Below are 23,783 nucleotides of genomic sequence, written 5' to 3' on the forward strand. Positions count from 1 at the left end.
TTGGGGGGAGGGGGTAATAGGAGGAGAGAAGCTGCAGAGAGGCGTGTAAGACGGCAACTCTGCTTCCTAGTCTCAACTCTGGATAGTCATATTTGGGGGGCTTCAATAAATTAAATTCCCCACCAAACAGGTGACTTGATTTGAACTACAAGCCAGTTTTTGAAGCTGAGGAAAAGAGTGCTAGTACATCCAACTCTGACTGCTGCCTGATCCACCAAATACTTATTACCTACTGTTACAGCCTACCTTTTGTGCTGGACATCTTTCTGAGTCTGACATCAGCATAAGTCACATCTTCAGGGGGAGTAGAGTTGTTACCTCCTGAGCAGAGAGGAAGAAAAACACAGACACATGCTAACCAGACTCAACTACCTGTTAAAATGTTTTCAGGTGGTTTTGCTCTTCCTGTCACGGTCCTGGGTCGGGTCGACCCAGCATTTTGAGTTTCTTATGTTTTGGTTTATTTTTGCATTATGGATTGGTTATTCTCTGGTGATACTGTTTTGATTACAATTATATTCTGATTCTTTAGTTATCTGATGATGATGTTGATGACGATGATGATTGTGTCTGGTTTAGATTTTGTTATCTTGCCCTTATGTTTGGTTTAGGTTGCCTGTGCTTGGTCTTCTCTGCCCGTATGTCCCTCTGTTTGTCCATGACGTCATTATGCCTGTTTACGAGTCTGTCTCTGTCTGGCGTGTGCTTCCTGTCTTATTTTGTAGGTCTGTGTCCTTTGTCAGTGCGTTCAGCTTTGTGCTCTCCCTGTCTCGTCAGTGTAATCAACGTCAGCCGTGTCTCCCAGCTGTTTCCTCTTTGCTCCGTTCACCTCTTGTATTTAGTGTCTGTGTCTTCCCCTACTCGGTGTCGCATCGTTAACGTCTGTTCACCCTCACTTGCTGCGTGTTTAGGATTTCCAGTCCTCCTGCATCTCTGTTTAGAGTTTTGTTTGCTTTTGTGAGTTTTATTTTATCTTGATGTTCTGCTCCAGCAATAAAGCTGCATTTTCTGTCTAAACCTCGTGTCCTGAGAATCCTGCATTTTGGGTCCACCACTCCTGCCTGCCTGCCACACAGCCGACCATGACACTTCCTGCATTCAGCCAGTATTACCCTGAAAACTAAACTATAAACTGAGTTGAATTTCATGATTTACTTGGGTTCCAGTGGCTCCTTTTAGAACCTTTCAGTAAAACTGATATAACTTTGATCTCATGGAAAACAAATCAGATATCTGTGACTACTTTTATAAACTGTCAGATAGTCAGAACTGACTAGAATGAGTAACATTTAATATTTAAATGTGTCCACTTCTCATGTTCATTCTCCCTGATGTTGCTGTCATTCGGAACTGATACATCTATCACTACAGCAATCTTCTGCTTGTCTACATCCACTATGTCCGGCTGGTTAGCCACCACCATTTTGTCCATCTGTATCTGGAAGTCCCACAGGATCTTACCTCGGTCATTTTCCACCACCCTTGGGGGCGTCTCCCATTTTGACCTCGGGATTCCAGGCCATACTCGGCACAGATGTTTCTGTATACTGTGCTGGCCACTTGGTTATGGCATTCCATGTATGCTTTGCCTGCTAGCATCTTGCACCCTGCTGTTATGTGCTGGATTGTCTGCACCTGGGGTCTTGCCTGGTGTGATAGACCCCAGCCTCTATGGATCTTGTACTCAGAGCTTGTTCTTGTGCTGCCATGATCAGTGCCTCTGTGCTGTCTTTCAGTCCAGCTTTGTCCAGCCACTGGTAGGATTCCTGGATATCAGCAACCTCCTCTATCTGCCGGTGGTACATACCGTGCAGGGGCCTGTCCTTCCATGATGGTTCCTCATTCTCCTCTTTCTTGGGTTTCTGCTGCCTAAGGTATTCACTGAGCACGCGGCCAGTTGGGGTCATCTTCCTGATGTACTCGTGGATGTTTGTTGTCTCATCCTGGACTATGATGCTGACACTCACCAGTCCCTGGCCTCCTTCCTTCCACTTAGCATACAGCCTACAGATGCTGGACTTGGGGTGAACCCCTCTATGCATGGTCAGGAGCTTTCTTGTCTCGATGTCAGTGACTTCGATCTCCTCCTTTGGCCAGCTTATTATCCTAGCAGGGTACCTGATCACGGGGAGGGCGTAGGTGTTGATAGCCCGCATCTTGTTCTTACCATTCAGCTGATCTCTCAGGACTTGCCTGACCCTCTGCAGGTACTTCGTAGTTGCAGCTTTCCTAGCGGCCTCATCATGATTCCCATTTGCCCGTCTTGTAAATGATCTCACTGAGGAGGTTCAGGCCTATGCAGAACAGCAGTGGGGAAAGAGCATCTCCTTGGTAGATCCCGCACTTGATGGTCACTGTGCTATGGGCTTGAAGTTGGCCTCTAGTGTTTTACGCCACATCCCCATTGAGAACAGGCTTCCAGATGAAGCCTCTTAGGGTCTTGTTGATCTTATACAGTTCTAGGCATCCAAAGATCCAGGTGTGGGACATTGAGTCATAGGCCTTCTTGTCATCAATCCAGGCAGTGCACAGGTTGGTCAGCCTAGTCTTGCAATCTCTGCTGACTGCTCTGTCTACCATTAACTGGTGTTTTGCACCTCTGGTATTCTTGCCAATCCCTTTTTGTGCTACTCTCATGTATTGACCCATGTGCCCATTGATATAATGCACCTTGAGGCGACTGTTGTTGTGATTTGGCGCTGTGTTCGCGTGGGTTCCCTCCGGGTACTCCGGCTTCCTCCCACCGTCCAAAGACATGCAGCTTGTGGGGAAAGGTTAATTGGATAATCCACTAGGTGTGAATGTACGAGTGAATGTGAGTGCGAATGGTTGTCCGTCCCTGTGTGTTGGCCCTGCGACAGACTGGCGACCTGTCCAGGGTGTACCCCGCCTCTCGCCCTATGACAGCTGGGATAGGCTCCAGCGCCCCCCGCGACCCTGAAAAGGATAAGCGGAAGCGAATGGATGGATGGATAATAAAAAATAAATAGAAAAATACTAAAGAGCAAAATATTAATAAGATGTAGTAAAAGAAAAAAAGAGATTTCCAGTTAACTGACTAAATATGTATGTATAAATATATGTACACATTAGTGATTAAATAAAGAAAATCTTAAATAGGAATGTGAGGGCGGGGGGCACATGGGATAATGCACAGGAATGAGCAGCAGTACAAAATGTTTTTGTTTTTTTGTGGCAGTTGTTACAGTATTGCACTTTTTTAAAATATAAATATCAATGAAGTGGAATGACCAGCTGCAGGGTAGCTTCTGAGTGTGTCCTGTGGAGTGTGTGTGTGTGTGTTTAAGTGTTGTGGTTGAGGTGTAGTATGGCTTGATGGTAGAAACTGTTTTTAAGTCTTGTAGTCCGAGCAGACAGACTCCTGTAACGTCTGCCAGATGGTAACAAGGAGAACAGCTGATGTGCTGGGTGGCTGTGGTCCTTGATGATGCTGTGTGCTGTGACCAGGAGATATTTTATTTTGTATTCTTATGATCACAGTTATAATCAGAAGTATCAATCATTAATCATTTACCATTGTTGAACCAGTTGACAGAATAATCTTTGAACCATATCTATGTTAACATTAATCTACACAGATTATCAGTACTTTAATCAGTCTATTGTTGTTCTGTACTATTCATGTTATTTGCTTAAAGCTGTTTCACAGTTCTGTAATCACTCAGAAGCCTGTGGGGCCTGCTGGACCCTGCCTTGGTTCTATGTTCAGTTCTGCACGTACACAGGCCTTGAAAGTACATGCACGCTCTTATACAACACATGAATGTGTACACACACCCTTAGTAAGAATAGGAGGGTTGTCTGAGGACAGTTTTCTGATAGATATACTTTCACAATAGACACGAATAGATATACACACAACACACACTGGTTTTCTCTGAGTGCTGGGCTGAGTGGAAACATCTGGAGGCCTTATAAGGAGAACTTGTGGAGTGAGGGGAACTTCCTGAGTTCTGAGAACTGACTGATACTTATCATGTGACTTGACGTCATCATTGTAATAAAAGCTTTGTGAGATGCTTGCTCGGGGGAGATCGGCTCTAAAAGGCTTGTGATGCTCATCTTCCCCATATGTACATATGTATAATAAAAATCACTATTCTGACATCTACTGAGACCATGCAGTCGTTTGTCTCTTCCTCAAATTCGAACCCTGACAGTGCCTTATCAAGATAAATGTCCTGAATGGCAGGAAGCCTCGTGACAGTGATGTGCTCTGCTGCCTTCACCACCCTCTGTAGTGATTTACGGCTGCTGGCAGAGCAGCTTCCGTACCAAACTGTAATGCAGCTCGTCAGCAAGCTCTCGATTGCACGCCTGTAGAAATTTGAGGTGATGTTGGCGTTCATGCCAAACTTCCTCAGCCTCCTCAGGAAGTAAAGCCGCTGGCGAGCTTTTCTGATAGCAGTGTCTGTGTGAAGGGTCCAGTCCTCGGTGATGTTGACTCCAAGGAATTTGAAGCTGCTGACCCTTTCGACCTTGACACCTTTGATGTGGATGGGCTGGTGTTCCCTGACTGGTCGTTCCCGGTAGTCCACTATCATCTCTCTAGTTTTGCTGATGTTGAGAGTCAGGTTATTTTCCAGACACCACTCGTAAAGTGCCATCACCTCCTCTCTATAGGCCGTCTCATCGTTGTCTGTGATGAGGCCTATGATGGTTGTGTCATCCGCAAACTTGATGATGATGTTGGACTCGTGTTTAGCAACACAGTCGTGTGTGAGCAGGGAATATAGGAGGGGGCTAAGCACACAACCCTGTGGCGTACCTGTGTTTAGGATGAATGGTGGGGAGGTGTGCTTACCAACTCTCACCACCTGGGGCCTGTTTGTGAGGAAGTTTAGAATCCATCTGCAGATCGGTGTTCCCAGCCCAAGGTCGACGAGCTTCGTGGCAAGTTTTGAGGGGATGATGGTGTTAAATGCCGAGCTGTAGTCGATGAAGAGCATCCTTGCATATGTATTCCCTTTTTCCAGGTGAGTGAGGGTGGTGTGCGTTGCCAGGGCGATGGCATCCTCTGTGGCTCTGTTTGTCCGATAGGCAAACTGAAGATGGTCCAGTGTGTCAGGGAGGGAGGAGCAGATGTGACCTTTGACCAGCCGCTCCAGGCACTTCATGATGACGGATGTCAGTGCAACAGACAGGAGACCACTGATTTTTTGGGAACAGGAATGATGGGGGATGCTTTGAGGGACATGGGGACCACTGACTGCCTCAGGGAGAGGTTGAAGATGTTGGTGAACACCCCTGCCAGCTGGTCGGCACACACTCTGAGAAGCCAGCCTGGGATGCCGTCTGGTCCTGGAGCTTTGTGAGGATTTACCTTTTTAAAGGTCCATCTCACAGCTTCTGTTTTCAGAGTTAGAGTTGCAGCCTCACTGTCCTCCTGAGGGTAGAGGATCTGCTCTCTGTTGTCTGCGTCAAAACGAGCACAGAAGTTGTTAAGCTCATCTGCAAGAGATGCAGTGGGCTGAACACTGCCTGTGTTGTCCTTCTTGTAGTCAGTGATGCAGCGCAGTCCATTCCACAGTCGCCTGGTGTTAAAGCTGTGGTAGCTGGACTCCATTTTGTCCCTGTAGTCCTTTCTGGCCTTTTTTATGGACTTTCGGAGGTCTTACCTGGCTGCTTTATATGCATCAACATCCCTGGAGTTAAAGGCAGAGGTCTGCACTTTTAGCTTGGCGCAAACGTCTTTACCCAGGGTTTCTGATTTGGATATATGCGGACAGTGGTTTTTGTGACGGTATCATCCATGCACTTTCCAATATATCCAGTGACAGAGTCTGTGAGTTCATTGATGTTGCCATCAGCTGCATCCACAAATATCTGCCAGTCAGTTGTGTCAAAGCAGTCCTGTAGGACCTCCTCAGCCTCACTGTCCCATTTGTAGATGACCCTGGAAGCTGGTTTTTCCTGCTTCAGTCTTTGTCTGTATGCAGACAGCAGCAGTATGGAACAATGGTCTGCCTTACCAAAAGCTGGGCGGGGGAGGGGTTTGTAGCACTCTTTGAATGGAGTGTAACAGTGGTCCAGTGTTTGATCACCTCTTGTGGGGAAGGAGATGTGCTGATAGTATTTGGGGAGAACCTTCTTCATGTTGGCTCTGTTGAAGTCTTCCAGCACAATAAAGGCAGCTTCTGGATTTTTGTTCTCAAGTCCAATAATGATGTTATACAGTTCGTCCATAGCCGTAGCTTTATCAGCATGTGGGGGAATGTAAACAGCTGAGAGGAGAACTGAGCTGAACTCCCTCAGGAGGTAAAAAGGCCTGACTTTAATGGTCAGTAGCTCGAGGCTCTGAGAGCAGTAACTTTTTAAGATACACACATCTCTAGCCCACAAAGAGTTAACCATAAAGCACGCCCCTCCTCCCCTTTTCTTGCCTGAGTCCTTCGTTCGGTCTCCCCGGTAAACAGTGAATCCATCCAGCATGATGGCACAGTCGGGGACGCTGGGCTCCAGCCATGTCTCTGTGAAGGCCAGAACGCAGCAGTTCCTGATGTTTTGTTGGTGTTTAATCCGTGCACGCAGCTCGTCAAGTTTGTTGTCAAGAGACTGGAGAATCGCAAGCAGGATGCTGGGCAGAGGTGGCTTGCTGTTTCTCTGTCGCGTTCAGCACAAAACTCCGGCGCGTTTCCCCCTCTTTGTTGTCCCTCAACATCGCACGAGTAAACAAAGGATCCCAGGCAGCAGAGCGTCCACGAAGTCGAAACTCACTGTAAAGTCCAAACTGGCTAACGAACGTAGCTCCAAAAGCATTTGTCAGTCATACAGAGTGTATGATCGCACTGTGCGCACAGAAATAGAAAGCAGTACAAAATAAATAATAAAATTTTTGCTGAGATGACTGGGAGCTCTCGTCGGTGCAGCCATCTTACGGCGCAACTGACAGTGTAGCGAGGAATGCTCAGACCTCTACATTGGAGAGACCAAATAGCCACTTCATAAACACACGGCACAACATGGAAGAGCCACCTCCACGGGATAAGACTCAGCAGTCCATCTGCATCTAAAGGTCAAAGGTCAGTCTTTCGAGGATGCCAATGTTCACATTTCGGACAGAGAGGACAGATGGTTTGAAAGAGCAGTGAAAGAAGCCATCTATGTCCACTGTGAACGACCATCTTTAAACAGAGGCGGTGGTTTATGACACCAACTGTCTGCCATCTATAATCCAGTTTTGAGTTCCCTCCCCAGACGCCTGAACGCCCACTCACATCCTGGGCCTCCTGATCTCAAGAAAACACATGATAGGGTGGGGCCAAGTTTCATAATGAGCTCTCCCGAAACCTCGGCTGATTGTGACCCACACCCGCTTTCATACCTTGGCTCATGTGATTAGCTAGAGGATCATCAGGGGGTCCTTTGTCTCTCTTTTGGGGGGAAACTCCCACTGGGTTTAAATCTGGGACTCTCCACCATTTGACCCTTAGAACTGAAGAAGCTTCTCGGATGAGAGGTGAAACGTCTTTGAAGCAACAACCCTAACCCATTACCAAACATTTATATGGGTAATTTAGAGTTTCCACTTAACATAACCCCACCAACTCAATATCTTTGGACTGTGGGAGGAAACTGGCGTTCCCGGAGAGAACCCATGCAAAAATGGAGAGAACACGCAATCTCCAAACAGAAAGACGCAAACCTGATGGTAAAATAAAACTTAGGACCTTCTTGCGGTGATGCAACAGTGCTAACCACCATGCAACTGTGCTGCCCCTTCAGTTAATCCAAAATGCTGCAGCAAGAGTACTGGCAGGGACTAGAAAGAGAGAGCAGATTTCTCCTGTATTGGCTTCCCTTCATTGGTTCCCTGTTAGATCCAGAATTGAATTAAAAATCTTACTCCTCACATACAAGGTCTTAAATAATCAGGCCCCATCTTATCTTAATGACCTTGTAGTACCATATCACCCTATTAGAGCACTTCGCTCTCACACTGCAGGCCTACTTGTTGTACCTAGAGTATTTAAAAGTAGAATGGGAGGCAGAGATTACAGTGTTCTATGTTTTTTTATGTGAAGGGTTTCGTAAATTCAGAATCGTGAAATTGTCATTTGAATTAAAGTGTTATCATTATGTTATATTTCAAATGAGAACAATCAATGTTTATAAGAGGACATTCACCAGACTTTAAGTTTTGCCTAAGTCCTACACAGTTCATTCTTCCTGCAAATGTTTTTTAAAGTGACTTTTACTTCTGTCCAGGTTTATCACCTTTTATTTCCCTTGCAGAAGAACAGAACTCCACCCACAACTAGAACCAGGAGAACCACAGAGACGAGACTTGCTACAACTGTGACCAGGAGAGACGGAGGAAGGGAGGGGGAGGCTGGGTGGTGAATGGAAAGAGTAAAAAAAAGAGGAGAGTTTACAGGAGGAGAGGAGGGAGATGGTGTTTGAGGAAGATGAGGATCTGCAGGAGAGATGATGAAGATGATTCAGTCACTTTATTATCAGCTCAGCAGATTAATTCATGGCTTTAAACAGGAAGTGATGTCAGTGATCTGACCTCTGACCCTCAGAAAGCTCTGAGGAGACTTTCCACCGTCATCAGTAGAGCACCAGTAGAGGCCTTCATCAGACTGCTGGATGTTAGTGATGCTGTGCTCTCGTTTAGGACCAACAGAACTTCCTTTAATGGAGAAATAACCCTGAACTGTGCCACCATTCCTTTGTCTGCAGCGCAGTGTGACATCACTTCCTGTCCTCACAGGAAGTGCAGGAACCTCAAGGATAAGATGTTTTTCTGACCAATGGAGACAAACAGAGTTAATGAGAGTAGAGTCATATCCAGATGCTGTACCAGCAGATGGAGCAGTGAGTTTGTGTACCAGTTACAGTGATGTTGATCTGATCACTCCTCTGTCCAGAACTGGTTTCACACCAGTAACTTGCAGAGTCTGGCTCGGAGATGTCTGAGAGGATACAGGTGTAACTTTTAAACTCCCCAAAGCCTGCAGCTGCTCCACAGTCCTCAGTAAGTCCTCCTCTGGTCCTCTTCACTGTCCATCCATCAACTATCTGTCCATCATCAACACAAGTCAGATACACTGAAGAAGGTCCACTGAAGAACTGCTGAAGGTTTGGGCTGACAGACAGAGACACTGGAGGACACACACACACACACACACACACACACACACACACACACACACAGAATAAATGTATTCGTGTTGTTGTTGGAGTCTCACTGAATGTTTTCACTTCCACCAACTCACCTGCAGAAACAGTCAGTGCAGACTGCAGCAGCACACACACACCTGTAACAGGAGGACAGAGGTCACTGAGGGTCAGAGGTCACTGAGGGTCAGTGGTGCCTCTGTAAAAATGTATTTAGCTACAGAGAAATGTAGTTTATTAGACAAAAAAAATGTGTTGTGCTTTTAAATTAACACAGTCATTTATCTTTACAGACCGGCATTATAAACATTTGCTGTGTGTTTCATCATTAGCCTTACAGTTTCACTATTAGCTGCAGCCGCTGCCTAATGACAAGACACAATTCCCGTCTGATTTCCTGCACCCAACCAGAAAGTCAGTATGTCAGTTCTCCAGGGCAACTTGTGTTTAACATTCAATTCAATTCAATTCAATTCAATTTTATTTATATAGCGCCAAATCACAACAAAAGTCGCCTCAAGGCGCTTCATAGATACAGAGAAAAACCCAACAATCATATGACCCCCTATGAGCAGCACTTTGGCGACAGTGGGAAGGAAAAACTCCCTTTTAACAGGAAGAAACCTCCGGCAGAACGAGGCTCAGGGAGGTTCTGCCGGATCATGAAACGGTCACTTTTTAAGAATGTGAAACTTGAATTTGTTCAGATGGCCTCTTTAAAACCCTTCATCCCTTCATCTATCCATCCATCCATCTATCTGTCAGCATGACCTGAATGGGGATAGAACCAAATAAACCCCCACTTTAAACAGCAATTAAATACAACACTAAACAAAAAGCTAAACTGGGAAAACTAAAACTAAAACTGAACACAAGGAATGTGAATACCTGGAACTTGGGACGTGGAAAACGGACGTCCTTACAAATAAGGAAGTAAAAACTGACACAATAAACACACACAGGGGTGACGAGGGAACTGGAAATACATGGGGAACAGCTGATGCAAATAAATATGATGCCACAGGGGAAGCAAAATTAAACACACTGAACATGGAGCAGTAGACTGTCAAAATAAAACAGGAAACATTGAGATGTAGACTGTGACAACACAAGCTTAACACAGGGGTCGAGGGGACACATAAGAGAGAAAAACAGAGACATGATGGACAGGGGAAACGTACATGGAATCACATGAAAGAGAGGGGAGACATGAAATGAAACACTGAGAGGAGAACATGAGAACTTAGTCTGTCAAGCTGACCAGAAGTACACCAGCTGGAGTGACAAATCAAGCCTCGGGTTCACAAAAGAAACAGAGACTATTGATGATAGTGCATGGGAAAATACGAAGCTATGAGACGGCATTGCCTTCTCATCGGTGTTAGGCAAGTTTCTTTGAAAAGGTAATTAGTTATAGGTACTAATTAGTTCTTTAAAATATAACTGTGTTAGTAACTGACTTACAATATTATAAAAGTAATTAATTACTAAGAAAAGTAATCATTGCATTACTTTGAAATAAATGTTTTACCCTCTGGGGTCCAGGGTATAATAGGCCATTATTATCTACTTTTGATTTTACCTCTGCATTTCCTCTTTAAAAACTATTTATCTCGCCTTGTTTGGTGTCATTATTTTCAGCACAACCTTACATGTCTGAATTTACAGTTATGTTTTCATTTTGACGTACTGTATTAACACAGTTGACCTAAAATCACACAAAAGTAAAAATGTATATTTTTTACTGTAACAACCACAAATATGTTTAACAAATCATTTTCATAACTTGACATAAAAACAGAAATTGTACATTTTAAAAACTTATGCACAAGTTTTGCAAATAACAGTTATTTGCAACTATTTACCTAAAAATGCAGTCATGACATTTTTTTAAACCATTTCAAACTATTTACAGAACAATCATATGCTCTGCATCAAATAAGAGTCACACGAATTTTTGTGCCACTCCAGAAAATAACTTCTGTCCAAGATAAGATAAAGAAGAACATCACAAACCTGATAATCTGCAGGCCTGACAGCAGGAGGTGTATCACTCCTCCTGTTTTCCACCTGGATACAGGGTCTACACTGCAGTCTGCCTTTAGTGGCTTTTTGGCAAAACTTTGACATTCACTAGTACCCTCACTGACACACAAAACAAAACAACGACTACGCACAACACACTAACTACACACTCCAAATACACTAAATATCTCAAAAATCGCTGTCTCTCATTCCTTCGCTCGCTCCTTTCTATGCCATCATTCTCTTTCTTTTGCCATCATCACTCCTAAAACTTCCCCCTCTCACTCTTACTCATGGCCATATCATTTTTTGATTGGTCAACATGGTACATTTTTCCACCAATAGAAAATGGGTGGTTTGTCTTTTCTTTTCCCCTTTTTTGAGTGTGAGCAGGGAGTGCTTGCCATGCAATATCCTTAGGCAGTAAACATATTGATAGTATTCAAGAAAAGACATTACTATATATTATTTTCATGACTCTGGTTTTACGTGGCCTATTACGTGCGATTGTTTCGCCCTCCCAGCTCTCGATAAGCATTTTCTTGTTAGTAACAGTAATGGAAATAGTGATTAGTTACATTACTAGTTACTTAAAAATATATCAACGTTGGTAACGGCATTACCTTTAATACTGTTTGTTGGGTCTGCGCTTTCACAGGCCCCGCTGGTTTAGAGACTTATTCCTCATGAAGAAAGCAAGACAATCACCGATCAATTGATTTTACTTGCGCAAGGGAGGCCCCGATCGGTGACTCAGAAAGGCACAATCCAACCACAGACAACCTCGACTCTGGCCTCCGCTTGCTGCCTTTTATTGAAAACAGTTACAATACACACAAGCACCTCCCATTGTAAAATCCCCCTAATGGTCACAAAAGACAAGAAAATGTGTGTGTGTGTGTGTGTGTGTGTGTGTGTGTGTGTGTGTGTGTGTGTGTGTGTGTGTGTGTGTGTGTGTGTGTTTGGGGGTGCATTTGTGTGACCTCCTGTGCACAAAAGGGTCATAAAAGCAGGAAGCTTACAATATCTGTGTATGTGTAATCTATCGGGGACTACGATATAGTGGTGGTTCATTCTACTTCTTGTGGATGTATGTGAAGGAATGATTGGAATAACAGTGTTGGAGTCAAATTGTTAAATGTTGTCATTGTGTCACTTAAATTTGTAAGTCTTAGTTCAAGCAGCATGATCAAACACATTCCTTTGTCTCTGACCACCTCTCCAGCCAGCCTGTTGGTGGGGGAGGCTGAAGTGTTTTATTATATGGACATCCTATCTGAAGGTTCTGAGAGACAGCATCCATCCCACTTTGGATGGAGCAGCTCTCATTTCTAGAATCTGGCCAAATATAATAAACCCCCCTATCCAGAGTTGTGACCAGGAAGCAGAGTCGCCACCCCTCCCCAACAAAAACCCATCCCCTTAGAAATTGTCTCAGCTCCCAAAAAGAGAAAAAAAAAACCAAACTAAAAACCAGCAACAAACAACTTAAACGAAAAAAATCACAAAGAAATGGCCTGTATTTACACTCAACAAAAATATAAACGCAACACCTTTGTTACTGCTCCCATTCCCCATGGGATGGACGTAGAGACCTAAAATTCATTCCAGATACACAATATAACCATCCCTCCCAAACAGTGGTCACAAATCAGTCCAAATGTGTGGTAGTGGGCACATCTGCTATATTGAGATAATCCATCCCACCTCACAGGTGTGCCACATCAGGATGCTGATCTGACATCATGAGTAGTGCACAGGTGTACCTCAGACTGCCCACAACAAAAGGCCACCCTGGAATGTGCAGTTTTGTCTCACAGCAAAATGCCACAGATGCCACAAGCAATGAGGGAGCGTGCAATTGGCATGCTGACAGCAGGAATGTCAACCAGATCTGTCGCCCGTGCATTGAATGCTCATTTCTCAACCATAAGCCGTCTCCACAGGCGTTTCAGAGAATATGGCAGCACATCCAACCGGCCTCACAACCGCAGACCTCGTGTAACCACACCAGCCCAGGACCTCCACATCCAGCAGGTTCACCTCCAAGATCGTCTGAGACCAGCCACCCAGACAGCTGCTGGAACAATTGGTTTGAACAACCAAACAATTTCTGCACAAACTGTCAGAAACCGTCTCAGGGACGCTCAACTGCATGCCCGTCGTCCTCATCGGGGTCTTGACCTGACTCCAGCTCGTCGCCGTAACAGACTTGTGTGGGCAAATGCTAACATTCGATGGCGTCTGGCACGTTGGAGAGGTGTGCGCTTCACAGATGAATCATGGTTCACATTGTTCAGGGCAGATGGCAGCTGAGAATGTCCCAGTTCTTGCATGGCCAGCATACTCACCGGACATGTCACCCATTGAGCATGTTCGGGATGTGCTTGACCGGCGTATACGACAGCGTGTACCAGTTCCCACGAATATCCAACAACCTCGCACAGCCATTGAAGTGGAGTGGACCAACATTCCACAGGCCACAATTGACAATCTGATAGACTCCATGCGACGATGTGTTGCACTGCATGAGGCAAATGGTGGTCACACCAGATACTGACCGGTTCTGGGTCCCCAGACCCCCAATAGCGCAAAAAAAACTGCACATTCCAGGGTGGCCTTTTGTTGTGGGCAGTCTGAGGTACACCTGTGCACTACTCATGATGTCAGATCAGCATCCTGATGTGGCACACCTGTGAGGTGGGATGGATTATCTCAATATAGCAGATGTGCCCACTACCACACATTTGGACTGATTTGTGACCACTGTTTGGGAGGGATGGTTATATTGTGTATCTGGAATGAATTTTAGGTCTCTACGTCCATCCCATGGGGAATGGGAGCAGTAACAAAGGTGTTGCGTTTATATTTTTGTTGAGTGTATATAGCGCTTTACTAGTCCTTAAGGACCCCAAAGCGCTTTATAAATCCAGTCATCCACCCATTCACACACAGGTGATGGCAAGCTACATTGTAGCCACAGAAAGAACAATACAGTATCCACATCTGAACCAAAGAATAAAACAGTGAAATTTGGATTATTAAATATTAGGTCTCTCTCCTCCAAGTCTCTGTTAGTACATGACTTAATAATTGATCAACAAATTGATTTACTCTGCCTTACAGAAACCTGGTTGCAGCAGGATGATTATGTTAGTTTAAATGAATCAACACCCCCGAGTCATTCTAACCAGAGATGGGCAGTAACGCGTTACTTGTAACGCGTTACTGTAATCTGATTACTTTTTTCAAGTAACGAGTAAAGTAAGGGATTACTATTGCAAAATCGGTAATTAGATTACCGTTACTTTCCCGTAGGAACGCTGCGTTACTGCGTTACTAAAACCGTGATTTTTTTTGCGAGAATGTCTCATGACAGTGACGTAAGCAAGTGCGACGTTGGTGACAGCAGCTGTGTGCAGATCAACAATGGATAATATATCGAGTGCGGGAGAGAGTAGGAGCGTGCAGCGTTTAAAGTGTGGAAGTACTGACCTTACTTTGAGTTTGATTCCATAAAAAGTGACAAAAACATTAGCATCCATCGTGCGTGGGAAGAAAACTTCTTTTTACAGCAAAAAAACCCCTAAACTTCCGAGCAAGCACCGAGTAGCTACGACGTGATGGGAAACTCACAGAGACACTCGCGCGGATTCTTCAACTGACCGCAGCACACCTGCACCAGGGTAACCCTCCGCCTACCCTGCTCCTGCTTTACAGGTGAAAATAGAGCAACAGGACCGCTGAGTCTTTGACTTTATTTATTTTCTGCTGTGTTTTACTTGCATCTGTTTGAAAGAGTGAGTGAAAACACAAAAAATATTTTATTTTATGTGCTGGAATGTGCAGAAAATAGGTTTAAATGTTAAACTAATTTATTCAAGTCAGAGAATGTTGCATATAATTAAATGTTTTGCTTGATGCATAAAGTTAAAAGATTAAAACTGATAAAACAAGTTAAAAAAAGAGACTTTTCCATTTGATTACATTTTGTATGATGGATTATGTAGAAAAAGTAGAATTGGGCTGAAAGATCTATCACTTTATCACCTCTTCAGGTTGTAAATCGTGTTTTTAAAAAGTAACTAAGTAACTAAGTAACTAAGTAATAATTACTTTTGAAAATAAGTAATCAGTAAAGTAACGGGATTACTTTTTTGGGGGAGTAATCAGTAATTAGTTACTGATTACTTTTTTCAAGTAACTTGACCAACACTGATTCTAACTACCAGAAACCTCGAAGCACAGGCCGAGGGGGCGGTGTGGCAGCAATTTCTCACACCAGCCTATTAAATAACCAAAGACCAAGACGGACTTTTAATTCATTTGAAAGCCTGATGCTTAGCCTCGTCTCCCCAGCTGTGAAACTCAGAAACCAGTCTTACTTGTTATCATCTATCGTCCACCTGGGCCTTACACTGAGTTTCTCTCTGATTTCTCAGACTTTTTATCTAATTTAGTTCTCAGCTCAGATAAAATAATTATTGTGGGTGATTTTAACATCCATGTAGATGCTAAAAATGACAGCCTCAACATGGCATTTAATCTGTTATTAGACTCAATTGGTTTCCCTCAAAATGTAAAAGAACCCACCCACCACTTTAATCACACTCTAGATCTTGTTTTAACATATGGCATAGAAACTGAACATTTAACAGTGTTTCCTGAAAACCCTCTCCTGTCTGATCATTTCCTGATAACATTTACATTCACAATAATTGATTACACAGCGGTGGAGAGTAGACTTTATCACAGTAGATGTCTTTCTGAAAGCGCTGTAACTAAGTTTAAGAATATAATCCACCCACTGTTATCATCTTCAATGCTCATAGAGCAGAGCAGCTATCTGAACGCTACCCCATCAGAGGTCGATCATCTTGTTAATAATTTTACCTCCTCACTACGTACGACTCTGGATACTGTAGCTCCGGTGAAAACTAAGGCCTCAAATCAGAAGTACCTGACTCCGTGGTATAATTCTCAAACACGTAGCCTAAAGCAGATAACCCGTAAGCTGGAGAGGAAATGGCGTGTCACAAATTTAGAAAATCATCATTTAGCCTGGAGAAATAGTTTGTTGCTTTATAAGAAAGCCCTAGATGGCCGCTAACTTTCTGCTTCTTAATTCAGATCAAACTGAGGTTATTGTACTTGGCCCTGAAAATCTTAGAAATATGGTATCTAAGCAGATTCTTACTCTGGATCCTCCAGTAACACTGTGAGGAACCTTGGAGTCATTTTTGACCAGGACATGTCCTTCAACTCACATATTAAACAAATATGTAAGACTGCTTTCTTCCATTTGTGCAACATCTCTAAAGTTAGAAATATCCTGTCTCAGAGTGACCCTGAAAAACTAGTTCATGCATTCATTACTTGTAGGCTGGACGACTGTAATTCATTATTAATACTGAATCAGTACTGAATTGTACTTTCTACATATTGACAACACACGCCTCACTCGTAGCAATCATGGCATCTAAGTTATTAGCCTTTCTGACAATTTTTGACTAATAAATCATTAAACTGACTTTGAAGAGCTTAATGGATGGTTACCATGACCCCACTCTACAGCCGTACATGCAAAACTTTACAAATTGTTGTGTTCCTCAAAGAAATTATGGCAAGCAATCAAAGATAAAAGCTCCTTGGCAGCTGTAATTATCTATGGAAAAGTAACCCTTCTTCTCAATTTATGATAACAAAAGATACTTTTCTAATAAGTTTAAGGTCTTAATCGCTAGTTTAAAATCCCCAAAAAAGAAAAAAGAAGAAGAAAAAAGATTAAGCGCCTTGAGGCGACTGTTGTTGTGATTTGGCACTATATAAATAAAATTTAATTTAAATATTATCAGAATGTCCTAAAAACTCCCTGAAAAGCCTTTAGTTAATCCAAAATGCTGCAGCAAGAGTAAAGATTACTAAAATATTTATTCATTGTATTGCATTTATTCCTTGCATGAACCCTTTGTATCACCTTGCATTATTGGTGTCTTTAGGGGCTTCTCTCATACATAAAACACAGGTAACTGTTCATATTTGATTTACCTACATGAAGAAATAACCCAAATAACTCCTTTTTTTTGTTACAGCTAGAGTAATACTTACAATGAGAATTACAGTTCTTCAAGAGATGAATTGAATCTCTAGTCAACTGCATTTTACATATCCCTGTACCTCTTTGCTGCAGATGTTAAAATGCAACACCAAAATGTTAGTAAATTCACTTGAATTTTTTCACACTTGACTTGATTGACATTGCAATAGCAAACATTCATTGGAATGTTTAGGCAGTTCATTTGTAATATATGAAAACCATCCGTCTATCCTCTTGCCAGTGTTGTTAACATAGAGCGAGAGGCAGGCTACGCCCTGCTCAGGTCACCAATCTTTTGCAGGGCTAACAGAGGCAGACAAACATTCACTCACACTTTAAACTCTCCAGTTAATCCAACTCCACATCTTTGGACTGTGGGAGGAAGTACCTGAAGATAATATGAAAACTGATGGTGGAATTGAACTCGGGATCTTCTGGCTGTTAGGCAATAGTACTAATCACTGTGCCATAACTTCCCTTCCAGCTGTGAGAGTCAGAGACAGCTTCCCTATACGTCTAATGGAAATGTGTATTTTCTTTAAAAAGTGTTGGATTTCTGCTGAATGAAAGAATGAATGATGGTTGAGTAAAGGAGATGTGAGTTGGACTCACCGATAAGCAGCGAGATAGCCGCAGTCTTCATGTTGTCTGGATCACGACTGATCACGTCTCCAGTCTGAGCAGCAGAGAAATGCCTTAAGCTTCATCACTTCCCCTTTATCACATGCAGTGTTTCACTGGCTGAACACCAAGTCGCCACACTGCTGTGATGATATGCTGCTGTGATTGCTGAGGGCAGGGCATGCTTTAATGACCTGCATCCTGTAGTCATGTCTCTTGCCTGAAATAATCATGTTTACACATGTATATATAATGCACATGTAAGATGTTTCAACCATCTTACAATGCTGTGATTGCAGCCATTTCCCAACTCTCTGTGAATAGTACTCATGGCCATTGATCAGTGGTTGTTCATCAATGGTCATGACAATTTGTATTTTAATTATCATAAACTGTCCTCACAGCCCATTGGTCATTTAGTGGCGCTAGTTTCAGTCATGCAAATGTGCTGTTTATAAGGTTTGGGAAACCTGCAGTCAGCGGAGACTGAAGAAGTCACACGATGATGATGAAACACTTCTCACACTGAAAACGCTACCTCCAGATGAACCGAATCAACTTTTTCGAGTTGTCTTACCTGGATGATTGAACATGCATCAAGACACGTTATCATCTCTCCTAACACCTGTTACAGGACATTTCCATCCACCCATTTTTAAACACTTATCAATTCAGGATTGCACAGGAGGCTAGAGACCTATTTCAAAACTACCATTTATTGCCAAGATTTTAGAGAAGGTTGTGGCCAAGCAACTCACAGTGGTTCTTGATGAACATAAAATTCTTGATAATTTCCAATCTGGTTTTCGTACAGCTCATTTGACCAAAACTGCATTTCTTAGAGTGTCCAGTGATATACTGATGAATTATGATGCTGGCGAGCAGTGTTGGTCAAGTTACTTGAAAAAAGTAATCAGTAACTAATTACTGATTACTTCCCCCAAAAAGTAATCCTGTTACTTTACTGATTACTTATTTTCAAAAGTAATTAATTACTTAGTTACTTAGTTACTTTTTAAAAACACGATTTACAACCTGAATAGGTGATAAAGCGATAGATCTTTCAGCCCAATTCTACTTTTTCTGCATAATCCATCATACAAAATGTAATCAAATGGAACTGTCTCTTTTTAAAACTTTTATAGTTTTATTAATTTTAATCTTTTAACTTTATGCATCAAGCAAAAAATTTAATTATATGCAACATTCTCTGACTGGAAGAAATTTGTTTAACATTTAAACCTATTTTCTGCACATTCCAGCACATAAATTTTTTTTTTTTTTGTGTTTACACTCAGTCTTTCAAATAGATGCAAGTAAAACACAGCAGAAAATAAATAAAATCAAAGACTCAGCGGTCCTGTTGCTCTATTTTCACCTGTAAAGCAGGAGTTGGGTAGGCGGAGGTATACCCTGGTGCAGGTGTGCCGCAGCGGTCAGTGGAAGGATACGGCAGTTTCTCTGTGAATTTCCCATTACGTCGTAGCGCACTCGGAGCTTGCTTGGAAGTATAGGGGTTTTTTTCGCTCTAAAAAGATGTTTTCTTCCCACGCACAATGCTAATGGACGCTAATGTTTTTGTCACTTTTTTATGGATTCAAACTTAAAGTAAGGTCAGTACTTCCACACTTTAAACGCTGCACGCTCCTACTCTCTCCGCACTCGATATGTGATCCACTGTTGATCTGCACACAGCTGTTGTCACGACCGTTGCACTCGCTTACGTCACTGTCATGAGACATTCTCGCAAAAAAATCACGGTTTTAGTAACGCAGTAACGCAGCGTTCCTACAGGAAAGTAAAGGTAATCTAATTACCGTTTTTGCAATAGTAATCCCTTACTTTACTCGTTACTTGAAAAAAGTAATCGGATTACAGTAACGCGTTACTGCCCATCTCTGCTGGCGAGTGCACTGCTCTACTGTTGTTGGACCTGACCTCTGCCTTTGATACTGTCGACCATAGACTAAAACACTGGTGGGTATATCAGGAACTGCCTTGGAGTGCTTAAAATCCTATCTTTGTGAACGATCCTTCTCTGTGGCTACCTCTAAGTTCAGGTCCTCCCTCACTTCTCTTGCCTATGGTGTGCCACAAGGCTCTGTCTTGGGTCCTGTGCTGTTTTTGTCTATTTATTTCTCAGCACTTTTAAGGACATTTCGTATCATTGCTATGCAGATCATATTCAGCTATATATCTCCTTTAGGTCACATAATGTTTCTAAACTTCAAATTTGCAGAGATGCTTAGATTCTATCAGAGGTTGGATGGCTGATAATTATTTTTAACTTAATACTGAGAAAACTGAAGTCCTCTTTGCTCTTGATAATTTGTAACTATGGTAGTAAAAAATCTAGGTCCCTTTGCTAAATCTTATATTAGGAATCTTGGTGTTACATTTGACCCAGCTCTGTCTTTGGATATTCATGTTATATCTCTGGTCCGCTCTTGTTTTTTACCCCTTAAGAAACTCTGTGTTTAGCTGTCTATGTAATGCCTCCTTTGAACATCTGCAGGGAGTTCAAAATGCTGCTGCAAGGCTTTTGACGAAGGCTTCCAGGTACTCTCATGTCACTCCCCTGCTGATCCAGCTGCACTTGCTCCCCATTAAATTCAGGCTCCATTTCAAGATTATAATTCTGACCTTCAGGGCTCTGCACGGAATAGATCCAATATACTGTACATCATTGATCTTCTTCATCCTTATATTCCCAGCAGGTCCCTGAGGTCTTCTGAACAGGGCTTCTGGTTGTCCAGCATACAAGGTTAAAAAGAAAAAAGGTGACAGAGTGATCTCTGTCAGTTCTTTTAAAAAACAGTTAAAAAGCCATCATTTTAGAAACTTTTAGATTTTCTAAAATTAGAAATATCCTGTCTCAGAGTGATGCTGGAAAAACTAGTTCATACATTTATTACTTCCAGGCTGGACGACTGTAATTCATTATTATCAGGAAGTCCTAAAAACTCTCTGAAAAAGTCTTCAGTTAATCCAAAATGCTGCAGCAAGAGTCCTGACAGGACTAGAAAGAGAGAGCATATTTCTCCTGTTTTGGCTTCCCTTCATTGGCTTCCTGTTAAATCCAGAATTAAATTCAAAATCCTGCTCCTCACATACAAGGTCTTAAATAATCAGGCCCCATCTTATCTTAATGACCTTGTAGTACCATATCACCCTATTAGAGCACTTCGCTCTCACTCTGCAGGCCTACTTGTTGTTCCTAGAGTATTTAAAAGTAGAATGGGAGGCAGAGCCTTCAGTTTTCAGGCCCCTCTTCTGTGGAACCAGCTTCCAGTTTGGATTCGGGAGACAGACACTATCTCTACTTTCAAGATCAGGCTTCAAACTTTCCTTTTTGCTAAAGCATATAGTTAGGGCTGGACCAGGTGACCCTGAATCCTCCCTTAGTTGTGCTGCAGTAGACGTAGGCTGCCGGGGGATTCCCAGAATGCATTGAGTTTTTCCTTTCCAGTCACCTTTCTCACTCACTATGTGTTAACAGACCTCTCTGCACTGAATCATACTTGTTATTAACCTCTATCTCTCTTCCACAGCATGTCTTTATCCTGTCTCCTTCTCTCAGCCCAACCGGTCGCAGCAGATGGCCCCGCCCCTCCTGAGCCTGGTTCTGCCGGAGGTTTCTTCCTGTTAAAAGGGAGTTTTTCCTTCCCACTGTCGCCAAAGTGCTTGCTCATAGGGGTCATATGATTGTTGGGTTTTTCTCTGTACATATTATTGTAAGGTCTACCTTACAATATAAAGCCCCTTGAGGAAACTGTTGTTGTGATTTACTTACTTAGACTTAGATCCTCCCATGCCGATCGGCAACATCGGGCAACAAGAGAGGCGCCATCAAACTCGGTCCATCGCGGCAGTTTGTTGCTTCATCCCATGACAGTTCGACCTGAGCGTTAATCTTCAAGGAAAATCCTCCTCCATGTTATTTTGGGTCTTTCTCACCGTCTCTTTCCATTCTTCGTGTTCCACAAAACCGCAACACGGGCAAGCTTGGGTCAGGTAGCCAAAAGATGTGACCGGCTAATCTGAACCAACGCTTGGTGACTTGGACATGGAGTGGCTCTACTCCCGCACAGCGATATACTTTCTCATTGGTAACGCAATCCCGATATGTGATCTTGAGCAGCCGTCGAAGACAACGTTGTTGGAAGACGTCGAGATGGCGGTTGATCTTTGCAGCTGCTGCTGCTGATTCAGAGTAACCGCTGTGTTTGATGGTGTAGCGTAAATCACATAATCTTCGACTTGTTGTGATTTGGCGCTATAAAAATAAATTGGAATTGAATTTCTAGAAATGAGAGCTGCTCCATCCAAAGTGGGATGGGATGCTGTCTCTCCTAACAAGACCAGGTTTCCTCCGGAAAGTTTCCCAATTATATGACGCCCACATTGTTTTGGCAAAGTTACACACCGATTCAATATTAATTTTAGTGACCTCCGATTGATGTAACCGGGTGTCATTACTGCGACCAGAGATGGGCAGTTACGCGTTACTTGTAATGCGTTACTGTAATCTGATTACTTTTTTCAAGTAACGAGTAAAGTAAGGATTACTATTGCAAAATCGGTAATTAGATTACCGTTACTTTCCCGTAGGAACGCTGCGTTACTGCGTTACTAAAAACCGTGATTTTTTTGCGAGAATGTCTCATGACAGTGACGTAAGCAAGTGCGCCATTGGTGACAACAGCTGTGTGCAGATCAACAATGGATCACATATTGATTGTGGAGAGAGTAGGAGCGTGCAGCGTTTAAAGCGTGGAAGTACTGACCTTACTTTGAGTTTGATTCCATAAAAAGTGACAAAACATTAGCGTCCGTTGTGCGTGGGAAGAAAACTTCTTTTTACAGCGAAAAAAACCCCTAAACTTCCAAGCAAGCACCGAGTAGCTACGACGTAATGGGAAACTCACAGAGAAACTCGCGGATTCTTCAACTGACCGCGGCACACCTGCACCAGGGTAAACCTCCGCCTGCCCCACTCCTCCTTTACAGGTGAAAATAGAGCAACAGGACCGCTGAGTCTTTGACTTTATTTATTTCTGCTGTGTTTTACTTGCATCTATTTGAAAGAGTGAGTGTAAACACAAAAATATTTTATTTTATGTGCTGGAATGTGTAGAAAATAGGTTTAAATGTTAAACTAATTATTCAAGTCAGAGAATGTTGCATATTAATTAAATTTTGCTTGATGCATAAAGTTAAAGATTAAAACTGATAAAACAAGTTAAAAAAAAGAGACTTTTCCATTGATTAACATTTTGTATGATGGATTATGCAGAAAAAGTAGAATTGGCTGAAAGCTTTATCACCTCTTCAGGTTGTAAATCGTGTTTTAAAAAGTAACTAAAGTAACTAAGTAATTAATTACTTTTGAAAATAAGTACTCAGTAAGTAACGGGACTTACTTTTTGGGGGGAGTAATCAGTAATTAGTTACTGATTACTTTTTTCAAGTAACTTGACCACACTGCTGCCGACATGAATTATAATTTTACTGAATTTATGACCCTAAGCCCAGCAGTTTTAAATTTCCCTCATTGTGGCCTGGTAGGACCCCTGGAAGACATGGTTTTTCAAGGGTACGAAGCCTGTGTTCCAAATCAGTGATCCTGGCCTCAAGAGCTACAAAGAGTCTACATTTATTAAAGCATTTAAAAGTAAAAGTTTATTTTAAAGTTGGGTTTTTACCTGTTTTTTTAAAAGAACTGATCTCAAGCTCAAAGGGAGAGAGTTCCACAGTCTGGGGGCCACAATGGCAACATGCTCTGTCTCCCTTAGTTCTCAGCCTTGTATGTATAACAAGTAGGCCCTGATCACATGACCTCAGGGACCTGGCAGGACATAGGGCTGTTCAATAATGTAAGCTAATGCTTCTCCAT

The 23,783-nt window shown here is 42.7% G+C and overlaps 1 protein-coding gene across 1 annotated transcript; it reads right to left on the bottom strand.

The window, feature by feature from the left end:
* Positions 1-275: 275 nt before the first annotated feature.
* LOC113014633 (low affinity immunoglobulin gamma Fc region receptor II-b-like) lies at positions 276-17,909 on the bottom strand. Its single transcript, XM_026156300.1, has 6 exons — positions 17,879-17,909; positions 9,243-9,284; positions 8,856-9,128; positions 8,527-8,770; positions 8,239-8,403; positions 276-321 (listed from the first exon to the last, which is right to left on the bottom strand). Exons 1-6 carry the CDS (start codon positions 17,907-17,909, stop codon positions 315-317), a joined length of 762 nt encoding a protein of 253 aa, XP_026012085.1. The 3' UTR covers positions 276-314.
* Positions 17,910-23,783: the final 5,874 nt, after the last annotated feature.

This window comes from Astatotilapia calliptera, chromosome 22, assembly GCF_900246225.1.
Source record: "Astatotilapia calliptera chromosome 22, fAstCal1.2, whole genome shotgun sequence".
Taxonomy (NCBI): Eukaryota; Metazoa; Chordata; class Actinopteri; order Cichliformes; family Cichlidae; genus Astatotilapia; species Astatotilapia calliptera.